Source organism: Cyprinodon tularosa, unplaced genomic scaffold (assembly GCF_016077235.1).
Source record: "Cyprinodon tularosa strain WSP-4 unplaced genomic scaffold, ASM1607723v1 ctg228, whole genome shotgun sequence".
NCBI lineage: Eukaryota > Metazoa > Chordata > Actinopteri > Cyprinodontiformes > Cyprinodontidae > Cyprinodon > Cyprinodon tularosa.
Genome location: NW_024038851.1, coordinates 545,638 through 562,414, shown reverse-complemented (window position 1 = coordinate 562,414; position 16,777 = coordinate 545,638). Strand labels below are relative to the sequence as shown.

Here is a 16,777-nt window from a genome sequence, read left to right as displayed (position 1 = left end):
TTGTTCAAGCCAGAGAAACCCACAAGAGCTTAATCTCCACAAATATTATATCCTCCTGCAGTCATCCGTAGTGGAAAGGTGCTAATGTTAGCCTGCTTTGCTATCGACACTCGACCCTCTATTCCACTACAAGAGGGGATTCCAACATTCAGGGACTCACCTGCAGGCAGTCTTTAAGTGTTGCTGTTTGTGTAACTTTATAATGTAGCACAGGGGTTCCCAAACATTTCAGCCTCTGGCCTCAAAAATAACAGACTGGAAACCCTCAACAAATACATATTCACTTAATTACTTCCCTCAATATTTAATTATACATTAATAAAGTAAAATTTGATTATTTAATTTTGCATTTTATACAATTCAGTTCCGTTTGAACAACTGAATGTTTTATATAAATACAATTTACATCTATTACATGAAACTCACTCAAAATTTTATACACTATATATTTTGGCCGTCAAATTATTTGGAAAAGCGTCCTGTGAGCCCCACTTCCAGAACCCGTGGTATAAGAGACTGGAAATCGCTAAAAGTTAATTGGTCCCCTGCTAAAGTTACTAACATCAACATGAACACACACAAAGACAAATCAAATTCTTGTCAGTACCTTTGTAGGTAAAAAAAAGATACAAAAAGGCACCAGCTGCATTTTATTTTTTATACCCTAAAAATATTAGACATGAATATAAAGTCAATTTCAGAAAGATTGTAGTAAAATACCAGGTCAGGACTTTGTAATCCCCTGCAGAAGGTAATGGCTGACTTAAGACAACTGTGCACAAGATCTCACGTCTCAGACTAATGCTTTCCTCCCATTAGATGATGTAGAATTAGAAGGTTGTGATGCTTTCCTATATAAACAGAATCATCTGCTGCTGATTGCTTAGTCAGATCCCAGCATCACATCCATTGCTTTACTTCCTAACCCAGGGTTTATAATTAGACATTCATGCATTTTGTTCTGTGGCTTTCTCGTCACCAGCTAAAGAACAAAAATAAACTGTTTCAATCTTTTTTCAATAAAAATATTTATAAAATGAGGGATGCCTGGTGATTTTCGGCCTGTGGTCTGCCTTAATTCTCTGCAGCGATTCATATCAGAAAATATCCCAAGTCCACAGATGCAGCTGCCTCGTTTTCATCGTCCCATGTTAACTCAGGAGTAACTCTGGTATCCGCTGTAACCAACATTTCTGCTGTAGTCATAGTTCTCCTGTTGATAAGGCGGGGGCCACTGAAAGGAAAGTTAAAAGAAAGAAAAGTTGGTTGTTAGACCCGAGGACTGGCTGGTTGTGCAGCAGCCAAAGCATTGTCTATTACTAAACTAGAATTACCTTTAGAACTCATTCATTTTTCCTTATTTTTAAACCTCTACAGATAAATGGCAAAAAACAGGCTGAATAAAATAATAAATTCAGAACTGAGGCCAAACTTTAGCCTTTAATTTTGTTAGACATATTTTACCATAATTTGTGACATATCTAAGCCTAATCCTTTGGTGATTTGTTGTTGACTTGTCTTGCTGCAAGGCGGCATTGCTACCCATTGTGCCGTCCTAATTTATATATATTAATCTGAAAATTATTTTCCTGCCCTCATTTGCAATGTGTTTACAGACTGATTTAGGAGATTATGGCAGTTTGCCCAAGTAGCGGCAGCTGGAATGAACAGCCAACAGACGTTTGTGTACAACACAGTTCATTTCTGGCTCTGCTCACTTGTGGTGCATTCAGTGACCAGAAAGGATGTTAGATTTTTGAGCTTAAGGCGAGTAAGTCAAGTTGCATACAGACAATGATCCCCAACCTATATCTCAGTGAATCCTTTCAAATATGGACATATATATCATATTGAACATTTTAATATTTATCCATTTTTTAATAATCCTTCCTGCCCTAAAAAAAACTGACCTTAAGTCCTGATGGTAATCTTTTAATATTATTTGATCACATACATATTTCATTTCTAATGGAGGTTTGACTGGTCAGTACAAGTGTGTAAACCAAAACAAATCAAAGTTATCAGCAGTTAAAGAAGCCGATTTTTTTTTATCACTAATTTTGAACACAGAACAAAATATTTTTTTCACTAAATCAAAAATTTAGTTAGTCGTCAAACAATGAACATCTTTAAGCTAACATATGAACGAAAAAAAACTCACATGTCGCGGCTGCTGGCTCCACAACTGCAAGTTACTTCTAGGGTCGGCCCAGCCTTCAAAGACAAACAGCCAAAAAAAGAATATCAGCTAACACTTTGAACCAATATTTCTCAAAAAAATTATTTCTCACATATGAGGCTAACCATGGACTGCTGTCCACTGCTTCCTGTTTGAAGCTGGAGGCCACTGAAAGCGACGCCTTTTTTTGTACGATTTGGGTTTCTTGTCTGGTTTGATGACGGGGGGCAGCAGTCTGTGAGCCTCCTGTTTGTACTCCATCAGGAGGATCTGAGCCTGCTCCTGCGGCAGCTCCACATACTCCAACTCCTCCATCAGGTCGGGCTGTAGCTCTGGAAAACTGCAGCTCACTGAAGACGACACAAGACAGCATACATCTTTGCTGTGTCTGAACAGGCAAAAAAAGATCTGACTATCAAGCGTTTTTACTCCTGGTTAAAGTAACTTATACACATTTTATGTGCTGCAGCACAAAATACCCTTTTATCCAATAAAGAGCAAACAAGTCAAACCTTGGAGTTTGAGCAGGGCGGTTTGAGGGATGTGCACACCATCAGTCATTCGATGCTGCAGTAGCCGTCGCTTCCACTCATCTGCAGGAGGGAAGACCACCACCACCTTCCGTCTGAAGCCTGCAAACAGCTGCAGCTTGTGCCGACGTGCAGAGAAGAGGATGTTGCACTGGGAATAAGCAAGGTTGTGTTAAACCACCCATTCACCATTTAAACAGTGAGTTTTAATTCTCAGGTCATGCTCCGAGTTACCTGGTCGAGGATGTAGTTTCCAGGAGTCTCGGCAGCGACCTTAATCAGATCGGTCAGACACTGGGAGGCCTGTTGCAGCCTGCTGTCACTCTGACCACCATTCTGTACAAAAGCATGCAGGTTATAAAGATCAGCTGCTCTGCAGTGGATCAATCTCTGAAAATGCTAAAGCAAAGAGAAGCTGAGGTTTTAACTGACAAGCATACAAGAAAGCAGCTCCTCTGTTCCCAGCAGTCTGTACTTCTTCTCTGGATGCTGCTTCATCAGAGTCTGAGCCCAGAAGCTCTTCCCAGAACCAGGAAGACCCACCATCATCACCACCTGCAGGGGCAGAAAGATCACAACTGAAAATCCTTATTTAGGATAGAAAAGGTCTCAACATGGTGGACACCGAAGACTAAATGCTCCAGAATAAAACACACATTCTGGTAAAACCTTTAGGCAGGACAAAGAAACTGGTACAAAACCTTTTCTTGCTATAACTTCGGACAAGGTTTCATCTGTTTCAAACCAAGCTTCACAAAATTCTGAGAAGTTCAGCTTCAAGGAGACAGGAAATGCTGAAAAAAGCTCCAAAAACTCCCAAGGATTTAAACGTGAATAACAAAAACCAACATCTAACCTCACACTGCACTTTGGAAGTAGGAGCTGCTGTGACACGTTCTCTCTGACCAGCAGCGAGCCCCGCCAGTGCTGTAAACCCCGGCGGCCCTGGGTACCACCAAGGGGCTATGGGGTCCAGAAGCAATTGGACTGAGCAGTTCTGACAGAGAACATGAGGAACCAAGACTAGAGCACGGAGAGCAGAGGCACTCAGGGCAAAAGCTCGACCCAGGAGACGACCGTTCTTGTGGAAAAACAGCTCAACAGCGCCATCTGTAGAAAAAGACTGTGGTTTTGAAAGTACAAACAAGAAACACAATTAGGAAGAATTAAGAAAATCAACCCAAGCACCATTAAAAATAGAGAAAATGGTAAAAGAACCCACAGCATAACAGCCAATGATGTCGCCCTCAGACAGAGGCTCACCGTACTCCTCTTCGTTTCCACCAGATACTTTTTTACCGCAGGAGTCATAAGCAAACGAGAGCTCATCCTCTCCTAATAAGAAACACAGACGACTGCAGCTAAAGGTCTTTCAACAAACTTCAAATGAAATCAGATCAAATTGAGCCAATCCTTACCCAGCAGAAGAGAGGACTCTCCTCCTGACCAGCCCACTCTCAGTCCATACGCCTGCTTGGCTTGTAGGGCTTCTGGCTCTAGATTCGTCAACTTTCTCTCCAGCCGAACCTCAAAGCCCACCCTGCCCTGCCGCACGCCGTGGCTGAGCTTGCAGCCAGACCACAGCAAGGGGAACCGGTCCCAGAACCGTGGCTCCCCACAGGATCCATCAGAGCTCACTTTAAAGTGGAGGTGACAGCCATCTGTGGGAATGACAATCAGAGTCTTAACAACATTTCTAGGAGAACTACAGAATAATGGACCCAAGTCTGGACTCACATGGATCTAATCTAACTTTATCTTCATCCATCTCCTCTTCCTCTCCCTTGCCCTGTGGAGGTTGAGGTGATTTGCATCTGAAAAAGAAAAATAACAGGCTGTCAATTTAAGACACTTTGTAGTCTGAGTGATACAAAAAACTGGAACACGAACAGAGTAAATAGAAATACAAACAATCCAAGGAGTAAAACAGCTACAAGCTGAATATCATAAACACATTTCTGGATGAGGGTAAAATCTCACCCAGATTCTATTGACCTAAGACAGCAAATCCTTCCTGAGTTTTATTCTGATATTAGCAGAACAGCAAAACAGTAATAATTCAAAGTATTGTAATAATATTTAAAGGGAAACTACTATAACTCTGTTTTCAATTTTGTGCTATGCCATTAACCCCAATAAATCAACACATAACTAATTTTAAACCTGTTTCATTAAGTTAATTTATTTTAACACTTATGAAAGGGTCAATTTAAGTGGATTTATTATTAAATTAACTAATTAAAGATCGTGTTAGTTTTATTTACACTGGTTTGATTTCATTACATCTTAAATTGTATCCTAACAGGAGTGTTTCTTCTTCTTCGTTAGATTGGCGGATTGCAAACAACGTAAAGGTGCATACCGCCACCTACTGTTCATTAGTGTGTAGCTCTATAGTTTAACCTACTATATTATTTATTATTTAACTGTGTTTGTTTCTAATGATTAACCTTTTGTATCGTATCTCCTCCTTGAACTCGTAGAAAGCTCTTCCTCTGTCAGTCTCCTCGGAAGCAGAACCACCGGAAAGGCCCAGCTGCTTCTCATTAACCCTGCAGACAGTCTCTGCTCCGGAACCCAGCGGTACTGCGGCTAACGGACCGGGTTCTGGTTCGGTCTGTGTGGCGGTGTTCGTGAACTCTCTACCTCGGACTACTTCACACGGCGCAGCAGCACAGTCCACCTCCGGCGGTGATGAGGACTCAGACTGTGAAACTAGAACCTCAGCTGGTTCTGTGGGTCCAGACGGTGTTGAAGAGTTGTCGTCTGGCGGTTTCTCCTGTTCTGGAGTCTGTCCTGGCTGGGAGGCATGCCACAGTCTATCCACCAGATCAGCCTTCAGTCCTCTGCAGTCTAATCCCAGTTCTGTTAGTTTGGACCGCAGTTCGGCCACTTTTAACTTCTTAATGTCTGCTAACTTCATTCTTGCGGCGTCAAGATAAAGCAGACGGTTCGCTCATGACAAAAATAACTTAATAAAAAATAAACAGGAGCATGATTCAAAACATTCCCCCCCCCCGTTTATTCTCTTCTTCGTCTTCTTTTTGGAGTTTATTAGCAGGCGGTTACGCTCCTTCAAGTTACATGCTGCCCCCTATAGTTTAATCTGGGTATTGACTAGTTGTTCTTTTTTCCGTTCAGTGCTCTGCTGCCCCCATCTGGTCATACCATATTAAAGCACGTTAAGACATTATTGGAATAGAGATAACGTTATTGTATTTCCCAATATAATCCACATTTTTAAACTATAAAGGCATTTTGTCTATGGTTATATGTCTCAATTAATTCACAACATTTTTGTTATCTTTTAATTTGTCTTTTAAAAACAGCTCTCTAAGGTGTGATCACTTTTAACTGCACACGGTAGAGCAGATGTAATCTAATGCAGGTCTTAGTTTAGTTTTGGGAATTAGTATTTTCAGGATTAATAGTCTACTTTATTTTTTTCTCAGCATTTCACATTTTTTACACCTGCTTGAGCTAAAGAAGGGCCTGTTACTGACTACTCTAGTGTTTTTTTTGTTTGTTTTTTAGTTCTTTGCAGATGCAGATTTTTTACCATGTCTGTAATCTGCTTCCCCTCCCAATAAAATGAACAACTGAGAGAAAGTCCTGATTCAGATAATGTTAAGATTTAAAAATATATTTTTTTTTTTGCCAGGGGTTGTGGGTGGCTTCCTTAAAAAATATTTATGAACCCAAGGTTTAAGGCTTAAATAAATTCTTCAAATAATGTTAGTTATGTTTTATTTAAATGCTATCATATTTATAAATAGAAACTCATTGAGCCCTAAAACCACCCATAATTAGTTAACACTTTACAGTAACTAATGTTATAAACTGGGATGAGGCTTTCTTCCATAGAAAGATGACAAGTTTAAAACCTTGATAAAGTAAGCAGCTCAGGCAGGGTATAGTATATTTTCAGAAATTTACAATAATTGATTTTCTTTGAATTGAAGATGCGGTAAAAAAAAAAAAAAAAAGTTAAAGAATTTTATTTTCTATGAGAAAAAAAAATGCCCACCATGATCCCATGTTTTAAATTAGTCCAGGTAGAAAATGGACAGAGAAATAATCAGAATATCTCCCATCAGATCAGAGATAAGAATTATCCTTACATATTTGGGTTTTCAATCAATGGTTTTGCTTGCATATTAAAGTTCCTACAGTTTGATTTGTTTTTTGTAGAGTATTCTGGAATGTTTCCTGTTGCAACTTCCTTCTGTCCAACCATTTTCTCATTTATTTTAATGTGTCTATTAAAGTTGACACTCAAAAAACAGAGTTTCGCAGAAGCACATTGCATATCAGACTACAGTAGAACTTGATGGCACATTTATGATGATGCATTTTCATATTTTACTTACCTTTTATATAATCTTCTGTTGTCTTTTTTTATGAAGCACTGTGTGATTTTATACTCTCAAATCTGTCAATTGTTTATCTGTGCTAGTTGATATATATATATATATATATATATATATATATATATATATATATATATATATATATATATATATATATATATATATATATATATATATATATATATATATAAAAATTCTTCTTCTTGGTTTAATAACCATCTGAACCAGATTCTCCTCTGAGTGACCTTTGGTGCTTTGGTTTCATGAAAGTACAAAAGGAAACAATACAAGAGCAAGGGTTTTATTTAAATACATAACAAATCCAAACTATGACAATACAGTAAATGAGAGCAAATGGATAACGAGGTGTAAAAAGTGAAGTTACAATACAAAAAGTATTTCATAAATAATCTGTGACAGAACCAACTGATCCTTCTTGACTTTAGACTTCCAGCTCCGCTGTTTGTGTTTCATTAGAGCTGCTCTAGACAACCAGAAGAAGCATCAGCTTTGGCTCATTTTAACAGAAATCCTTAGAAAAGTCAACTTTTACTTTTCATCATCATTTTCTGTCTCAAAGCTACCAGTGATCAGCAAAGAAGTTAAAGAGCCAAGCTGATCAATAGATTGCTGGAGCAGCTCCGTCCACATTAACAGCACCATCATAAAAGTCGTCACAGGAGCAGAGGCTCAGTGGTGAACAAAAAACAACATTTACGTCATGCTCACACAGTGAGCCTCCTCAAAAACATGTAGCTCTTCCTCACCAGCTGTTTCACAACTAAAGCACCTTAGTGCTTCATCTGAATAAAACAGAACACACGTCTTTCATCCCTGATGAGGACACAACTGTGCAAAATGTTGGACTCCAGGACAAATGTAAACATCATGCTTTTAGAATAAACATCAGCTAAATGCACAAATATAATGAAGCATTGTCAGTATCACAGATAAGTCATATGTAAAGCACTTAAAAAGCATATTTAGAAGGATAGACTGTTATGCTTCTGATCTATTCTGTTAAGACAGAAATAAAGTAAACTCAGAAACGTTTATCATTGTTTAGCTCAATTTGATACCACAGCTTCTTCAACAAGAGTTCCCTTTTGTTTTTTCCATTTTTCTTCTCATCTCTACACTCTCAGTCATGAGGGAAACTGTTTGTACGTCTGAGATAATGTCCTAAAAGTTAGAGCAATTCCACATATTATGGCATAGATCGATTGATTTTCTTTTTGTTGGAGCAGCACAAATAAGCAGAGGAAAAACTATGGCAACTATGACATAAACCCATATTATAAAAAAAAAATAGATCTGACAAATAATTGGCACCCTTAAGATGCTCCATTAAAAACACTGCTGTGCTTTTCCTCTTCTCCCATGCCAGCCGCTGGTGTCATTTTAACATGTCGCCAGAGGGGGCACACTTCTGCAAAACTCAACAGCTCACGCTGTGCTTCTTTAAAGGAATAGTACACCCAAAACATGATTAGCCTTCATTTTCTACTCACCCCCATGCTGAACAACACTCTGGAGTACTTTTTTGATATATCAAATGCATCTGGAGATCTGGGAGGCTTCTTGCTGTCTGCTGACATTCAAATAATGGAGGTCTATGGTGACCGAGACAGAAAGGTCCATAAAAGTCCACAAAAAACGTGTCAATATTCCTCCATACTGCTCTTCCAATGTATTCCAAGTGTCCTGAGTGGGTAGCATCCAGAATTTATTCGAAACGAAGTCATTTAGAATGTTTTTAGAGCATAAACAGTAGTGTATAGGATTTCCTGAAAGCGCGCACATGCGCGCTCACGACGCTACGGAAGCCGGCAGACCAAACCAGCGCATTCAGCTCGGCAAAGAACTCATGCTCTTCCTCAACACTGAAGTCCTCAGACATTTTTCTTTCGTTGTTTCTTTCTTTGCACAGGTAAACAGCACATTTCTTCTTCTACGCTTGCATTATCGGCAGAGCAGACGCTGAATGCGCACTTTCATCTGGCTTGGTCTGCCGGCTTCCGTAGCGTCGTGAGCGCGCATGTGCGACGAGCAGTATGGAGGAATATTGACACGTTTTTTGTGGACTTTTATGGACCTTTCTGTCTCGGTCACCATAGACCTCCATTATTTGAATGTCAGCAGACAGCAAGAAGCCTCCCAGATCTCCAGATGCATTTGAGATATCAAAAAAGTACTCCAGAGTGTTGTTCAGCATGGGGGTGAGTAGAAAATGAAGGCTAATCATGTTTTGGGTGTACTATTCCTTTAAGTTGAGGCACCAATAATTTGGTCAAATCCATTTTTTGGAATTTTGAGTGAAATTTGCCTTTTTCCCCCTCTACATTCTATATTATCGCACACACACAAAACAAAGGAAATTAACAGTTCTAAACCAAAACATGTCTAATTTTACTGTAAGAAATGTAAACTTTAATGGAACATTTCAGACAGATTTCTGTTTTCAATTAAACTTTGTAGGATAAATCTGTGAGTTGAATATGTAAATCACAGTAAACCATGGATGTTTGGCTCTAATTAGGTAACTTAGCTTATTGATTGAACAAATTATAAACAGTTGATGTTGTAGCCATGCAGGATACTAAAATGAACCAAAAAGAAGAAAAGCTGAGCGTCAAACTTGTTTTCAAGTTGCCTGCAAGCCATTTGAAACACTTTGATATTTTCACAGTCATGCAAACCAAACATGTATAAAAAGGCAGAACTTCAAGAGCTGGCAGTGAACCAGATGAATCTAACAATTCGTGATATATTTCTGAATCTGGATTTGATGCTTCTTTCAGAGCATTTTTAAGAGGAAACAGAAATTGCACAGAATTACCAAAAGAATAGCATTAGAATGCAGAGGTCTACATTTCATTTTAGTGCTAAAGTTAAAAAGAAAGCTCACATCATGAGAATAACTTAAATCAGCCTGAGTGCTAATGTGTAGTAAAGAAACTCTGCTATTCATTTGAATGAGCATTGACAATGGTACATTTCTTGAGCAAAATAAAAGCTACAGCATGTTGTATCTTTGGCATTTATTTGCTGCAGTTCTTAATGCTTACCTGCTGATATTTTATGTTTAGAACTGAGCCGTTAGGCTCTGCTGAGTAGGATTGGGCATATAAACAGTAAGATGTTCAAAGTGGACCTTATGTGGGGTCTTAATGAACAAAATGAGGCTGAAAATAAATGGCAGAGCTAAATGCAAGGAGATGCGCCACTACCTCCCTCCCTCTCTCAGACGAAGACTGTTGGGGCTGCAGGGGGAAGAGGAGGAGTCGGGGAGCCGCCGTCAGAGGGACTGTGTCCAAGCAGCAGCTCATTGTCTCGGTGCAGCCAAGGCCCCTTGATGTGCTCTCTGTGGGAATGGTAGAGACGAAGGAAGGCCAGGGTGGACTGAACCAGCCACAGAACCGTCACAAACCACAGGGATGCCTGAAGACGCAAACAGAGAGTCAAAATGACAGGTCTGAAAGAATCCAACCCAAAAAAGTAGGGATTCACTACCTAATCTGTACAACCCATAGGGTGTGTATCAAACATAGCTTTTTTTCTGTGTAGTTTACCATTTATAGGTTAATAATTACACTGCTTGGTCGAGGGATTTTGCCCCTTATTGCAACATATCTCACATTTTCTCATGTTAAAAACAACAAACTGCATCTTTTGTTTTTAGAAAGACCAGCAGGAAAAAACAGATGCAAATGCAAGGGTGCAGGGGACCCATTCTCGGACGTCGGCATACGCTGGTAATTCCTGTGTTGGTAATAAATGTAACAGCTGGCATGTTTTACCTTATTTAGTGGCTGGAATGATTGTTTCACAGTATTCCGTACTCTAGGGCTAAATTAAAATAGTTTTTTTAAAAGAGACCTTAAAACCTCTTCAGAGCATTCCTTATTTCATCCTTTATCCTTTCTTTATCTGATTTCCTTTGACCTGGCTGTACTTGTTTAATCTACGTCATAACAACAATCAGTCACTGACTGGTTGCTGTGACGAGAATTTATAGAAAAGTTCAGATTTTTCCACTTCAGCGATCCCCGCTCTGCTCTCTCCATGTGGTGCTGCTGTTTGACAACACCTCAGTTCTATCTAGTAGGACGAGGTGAGAGCTACTAGAGAGATTCACTGCTGCATACTATGACAATCCACCGCCCTCACAGCGTTCGGTCTGAATACACCTTTGTAGTTGAGCATAGAGGGAAATTAATAATAATAATAATACATTTTATTTAACAGCGCCTTTCTTGACACTCAAGGTCACTTTACAAATAATACAAAAAAATAAATAAAAAGAGATGAAAATACAAAATACAGATACAGGAACTTAAAAACAAAAAAAAACAATGATGGATAGGGAAAAGAGCAGTGTATTCACAGATAAGCGAGCTGGAACAGATGGGTTTTGAGTCTGGCTTTGAATAAGGGGAGAGAGTCAATACTGCGGAGGTCGGGAGGAAGTGAGTTCCAGAGCTGGGGAGCAGAGCGGCTGAAGGCTCTGCTCCCCATGGTGACAAGTCGAGCTGGGGGTACAGTGAGGCGGATGGAGGAGGAGGATCTAAGGGAGCGGGAGGAGGTGGCAATGTGAAGGAGGTCTGACAGATATGGAGGAGCAAGGTTATGGATGGCTTTGAAAGTATAGAGAAGGATTTTAAATTGAATTCTGAAGTGAACTGGGAGCCAATGGAGTTGGTGAAGAACAGGGGAAATATGATGGAATATGATGAAATTATATCTTTTTCCAAAACAGATCCATCACACTTAATCAAAAAACAGACAAAAATGTTCCCCTTAACATACTACAGCAATTAAAAGTTTATACCACATAGACTATTATTCTGCAGTGTAAATTTTTTTTAAAGCTACTTGAAGACATAATAAAAATGCAGTTCATAACATGCTGGGTTTCTGTTGTGTGTTTTGCTCTGAGCTCCTACCTGTGCCACACTAAGATCTGTGTAGAACGTAGAGGTGTTAACATCCAGGTAGAGGGGGACGGACTGGGACTCTGCACAACTGAACATAAACAAGCATTCAAGGGAAAAGACAATATTACTAAGACTGATTATTGTGGTTCAAAAAAGGTTTGTTTCACCTGTAATCTGATAGCCTGGCCACCAGACTGATATGCAGTGTTTACAACGTTTCAGTCTGGTAAAGAGCTGGTAGAGCTAGATTTCAGGGTCAGCATCATCAGGTTGGAACCAATCAGTTAACTACATATGTATAGCAAAAACTCCCAAGTTTCTTATTATGTTTTAGGCCATGAAACATGTCAAGCTGTCAAAAATAACCCTCTCCAGTGAAAGATTTCTGTCGGTTGTGCCTATAGGTTTATTCTCTAGTACTTAATATTCATTACCACCTTGCTCCCTTCTGGTCGCCAGCTTGCTGTTATGCTAGCAGAAAAGCTCTGCTGTATTATGGGTAATTCTGGCGCTAAGAGTTAAACATCGTAAAGTTCCACCTCAGGCCAGAGTAACATTACCCTCACTAATTCAGTCTGGTTGGCCAGACTAGCTGTTTGGAATATTAGGCATTAACAAACTGCAAAGGTTAACTATTTTCCTTGTCTATTAAAAAATTTACCATCTGATAAATTTAGTTCATAAAACCATAAAGGATTTACCTATAGGGACGTTTGTCATCATCTGTGACTGTGTTACACCAGGAGCTGAATCCAAGAGACAAAATGACGCTGGAGCCAGCAGACAGGAAGAGAACACAGACACTCAGCAGGACCGTGAGGAAGGATGAAAACAGAGTGCTGGAAGGAGGAACACATAAGAACAAACATCTACTCAGAAAGTGTTCATGAGATAAAAGGGTCAGAAATTTTACTGCAGAGATTTTTTTTTAAACACTTTTCAGTCTCAAATTTCAACTTTAAATAATTCTTATGCCTTATAAATCCGTACATAGTTTTAAATACATAATCAGATGTAGGGCTCAAAAGCTAGAATATTAATTTATATATTAAAATACCACATAACTTAGATCACTGCTAGTTATATATTAATAATTCAAGATATTTACCTCTTTAAAAGGATTATGTTAGTGAATAACCTTTTTTCCGCCTTCACTGGAGTCAAAAGCACCCTCTTTACAGTTCAAATTATTGAATCTGTGACTGTAGCACATGAACTTTAAAATATTTAAGAAAATAATAATTTTGGATCTAGAACTATATTTGAACATAATGGTATCCTACGACTTAAACGTATATTTAATATGTTGTTGTTAAATGATTGGATATTGTTTATTTCCAGTTTTCTAAATACAATTGTATTTTAATTTATCCAATTATGTATTAAGTTGCTTGTAGCTCTTTTGATTTTCCATAAGCTCTATTTAATAGGCAATGTAAATAAGCAGACTAATATTAGATAAATAAAGATAAAAATAGATAGATAGCAAACAAAACTGCTAAAAAGAGGGAAAACTGAAACTTGTGATATATGTAAGTTTTAGGCGTGAATCATAGGTTTTAAATCACTAACAAAATGAAATGCTCAATCATAACATTCATTATAATTTTAGAAAAAAACAAAAATATATCTGTTATCAACATTTTGTCTGGGTGTTTATATTTTTTTGTTAACTTATTTTATATGTAATCAACTCTAGCACGAATATATATATTTTTAAGTTTATCATAATTTAATTCGATGCTGTTACTTATTCGTAAAATAGTAATAACCTGTCTATTAGGCCTCTAGTGCAAATAGGTTTACTCTGGGGAGACATGCATTTACTGTATTTATTCTGATGAGACTGTTGCTATGGTGATAATAAAGCCCCTCCGTGGACTCACTCATCATGCCTTCCGTGCAGATAGAGGAGGCACCTCCAGCCCTGCGCAGCCCCGTACAGAGTGGTAAAAATGCCCACAAAAGTGGCGAGCTGGCATGCCTCCGGAGGGCCCCACCGCTGCACCACCAGGTGCGACAACTCCTCGGGTTGTCCCGTAAACTCGACCCGGTCTTCTTTCCTCCAGTATCCGCTGGAGAAGAGGGCACAGCGGCCTTTGAATGCAGAGCCGTTAAAAGCCAGCGGGACGACCACCAGAAGCCCCGCCGCAAATGAGAGGGCGTGAGCGGCGCAGTGAATTAGCAGCAGCCGGCGGTCCAGCTCCATGCCGGAGGTTCACAGACAAGGGTAAAGAAAATGGGCGGATTCGGGATGGAGCAGAAAAGTCTAATGTCAGCACATCACACAGGCAGCTGAAGCGTTTTCTAGAGAGGAGGGTGACGTATTGAAAAAATGGGCGGGGCGGACGCTATTCACGGCCTGCACGTACCAACAGAGAGGGAGAAAAACGACAGAGTGATCACTCTGACTCATATTCTACAGCGCTGTTCAGCTTGATGATTTTTTTTTTTTTTTTTTTTTTTGCAATAACTTGTTTGTTATTGCAAAACAACAGATTGAAAACAGAATAAAGCTCAGTCAGAATATGTGCCAGGAGTTATGTAGAAAAGTTGCTGATTGATTGATTGAATTTATTGATCTCACAGTGGAGAAATGTACTCGTTACATCGCCTCAATAGTCAAAAAGAAGAAGATATCTAAAGGAGGAAATGATGCATCGGGGTATATACAGTGCATCCACATATATATTGAAGTCTCTTATTTAACAGGATTAGTATACAGGGTTATTGCACATGGTGTTAAATGGGTATGCATATAGATGGGTATCTTTATATATATATATATATATATATATATATATATATATATATATATATATATATATATATATATATATATATATATATATATATATATATATATATATATATATATATATATATATATATATATATATTAGACTGGGCATCAAATATACAACAGGTTAGTGCACAGGGTATTAAATAGTAATTGCACAAGTTATTGCCGTTATAGTGTTGCATTGTAGAGTGTGATGGCAGCAGGGATGAATGACCTGTGGTAGCGCTCCTGTAGTAAAAGTCTTTCACTAAAGGAGATGCTCAGCTCCTCTACAGACTGGTGCAGGGGGTGAGAGGTGTTGTCCATGATGATGTAAGCTTGGACAGCTACCTCCTCTCAGACACTTCCTCCACTGAGTCCAGAGCGCAACCCAGGGCAGAAGTGGTCTTTCTCACCCGTTTGTTCAGTCGCTTTGTAAAAATGAAAACAAACAAATAAATAAAAACTAATATACCAAGGAGTATCAAATACATATATATATTCTACAAATAAATATATATCTTCTACATCATTAAGCTGTCCAGAATTTTGTTGGGAAAAGTCTTATATGTATGGAAGATCCTTTCCGGAACTCTTATGAAAAACAAAAAAATCTCATAATTATTAGATAGTATCTCATAATAAAGAGATAATATCTCATACTTATGAGATACTATCTCATAACAATTACTTAGCTATCTCAACCATACAGCTGCAGCTGTGGCTATGAAGACACAGCTCAATGTGACTAAAGAATGAAGCATAAAAGAGTTTTTCTGTAGATGTTGACACATTTATCCTTTAATCCTTTCAAATGATTTCAAAGTCTTTCATCATTTAAAATAAAGAATTTCACTAAAATTTTAAGCTACCTTTAGCTTTGTTTTCTAATGAAATTACAAATGCCTGAACTTGTAACTGTAAAACATTGTGAATTTACAAGAACTATTAATTCAAGGTGTGGGTATGGAAGCAAAATCAGACATTGTAACTTGAGATGGGTGAGGGAATTAGTAAGATACAGAGAAAACATTTTACAAATTAAAATAATAAATGTAGAGAAGGCTTTATATATTTATATTATAGTTTTTTTTTCTTCAGTGTAGGGGAAATTGGCCTTTTATTGTGTGGAAGATCACAGAGTAGATAAAAAAAAACTAAAAAGAAAAGTAAAAAAAAGAGTAAAGTAAGATATTGTTTAAGTTTAACTAAAAAAAAGGCTGGCTTTTCTTTAGGCATTGATTTTATATGTATATGTTATCAATATAAATAATTTTTGTTACAGAATTATATGAAATACCTCTATTTTCAGGAATATACAAATTTCTTTGTGAAGTGTTACATCTTTTACACAGAAAATCTTCGTTTGTGGCAGGTCTACCATCTGTGACATAAACCACCTACGTCATGACACATTTCTGCAGATGACCTACATTGGAGAAATGCATGTCAAATGCCTGCAGACACTTTTGCTGTATCCACCATCAAAGAACATCTAGATTTAATTAAAAAAAACATTGCAATCAGGATTTATTGTTTTGATCTAAATCTGGGCACCAGAGTCGTTACATCAGTTACAACAAATCACTTTACATCCGGTTAATCACCAATATGAGGACTACTTCAATGCAGCAGAATAAGCTAACTAATGACAGATGTATTCCCTTCCTTACTTAGATAAAGCTTGATATGATTTTACAGAAAAAGAGACTATTGCAAGGTGTAGGTACCACTGAGAGGGCTAATTCGCATCAACTAAAATTGGATTGTTTCATATTAAACAGTAGTGGAGCTTGAATGATAAACAGAGTGTGGCATATTAATGGATCACCGAGATAGGTTTATTATTTGTAAATGAATGGGCAAACTTGTCAAGACTACAGTGCACCTGAAAAACATTGCCTTTGTGCTTAACTGTCCTTGTGTGATAAAGTCTTCTTTTTACTATTTAGGTGCAAAAAAGCTATCAATCTCATTCT

General features: G+C 38.2%; 2 protein-coding genes across 2 annotated transcripts; both read right to left on the bottom strand.

Annotated features, from left to right (window-relative positions):
- Window positions 1–637: 637 nt before the first annotated feature.
- si:ch211-107m4.1 (heterogeneous nuclear ribonucleoprotein U-like protein 2) lies at window positions 638–5,762 on the bottom strand. The gene is made up of 11 exons (XM_038286627.1): window positions 5,160–5,762; window positions 4,447–4,523; window positions 4,128–4,370; window positions 3,932–4,044; window positions 3,566–3,832; window positions 3,142–3,264; window positions 2,944–3,045; window positions 2,692–2,860; window positions 2,305–2,529; window positions 2,162–2,214; window positions 638–1,234 (listed from the first exon to the last, which is right to left on the bottom strand). The coding sequence occupies exons 1-11, from the start codon at window positions 5,630–5,632 to the stop codon at window positions 1,157–1,159; spliced, it is 1,923 nt and encodes a 640-aa protein (XP_038142555.1). The 5' UTR covers window positions 5,633–5,762; the 3' UTR covers window positions 638–1,156.
- A 3,652-nt stretch (window positions 5,763–9,414) lies between these two features.
- On the bottom strand, window positions 9,415–14,343 carry zgc:153018 (uncharacterized protein LOC767701 homolog). Its single transcript, XM_038286621.1, has 4 exons — window positions 13,903–14,343; window positions 12,718–12,855; window positions 12,026–12,104; window positions 9,415–10,520 (listed from the first exon to the last, which is right to left on the bottom strand). Exons 1-4 carry the CDS (start codon window positions 14,223–14,225, stop codon window positions 10,323–10,325), a joined length of 738 nt encoding a protein of 245 aa, XP_038142549.1. The 5' UTR covers window positions 14,226–14,343; the 3' UTR covers window positions 9,415–10,322.
- Window positions 14,344–16,777: the final 2,434 nt, after the last annotated feature.

Excerpts from the sequence above, each read along its gene's own strand:
- si:ch211-107m4.1 (XM_038286627.1), bottom strand. The coding sequence starts at position 5,632 with ATGAAGTTAGCAGACATTAAGAAGTTAAAAGTGGCCGAACTGCGGTCC. Across the intron at positions 3,833-3,931 it reads ACATCATTGGCTGTTATGCT|TCTTTTTCTACAGATGGCGC; the intron begins GTGGGTTCTTTT and ends TCAAAACCACAG. Across the intron at positions 1,235-2,161 it reads GGAGCCAGCAGCCGCGACAT|TGGCCCCCGCCTTATCAACA; the intron begins GTGAGTTTTTTT and ends CTTTCCTTTCAG.
- zgc:153018 (XM_038286621.1), bottom strand. The coding sequence starts at position 14,225 with ATGGAGCTGGACCGCCGGCTGCTGCTAATTCACTGCGCCGCTCACGCC. Across the intron at positions 12,856-13,902 it reads CTGCACGGAAGGCATGATGA|CACTCTGTTTTCATCCTTCC; the intron begins GTGAGTCCACGG and ends TCCTCCTTCCAG. Across the intron at positions 10,521-12,025 it reads CAGATCTTAGTGTGGCACAG|GCATCCCTGTGGTTTGTGAC; the intron begins GTAGGAGCTCAG and ends TTGCGTCTTCAG.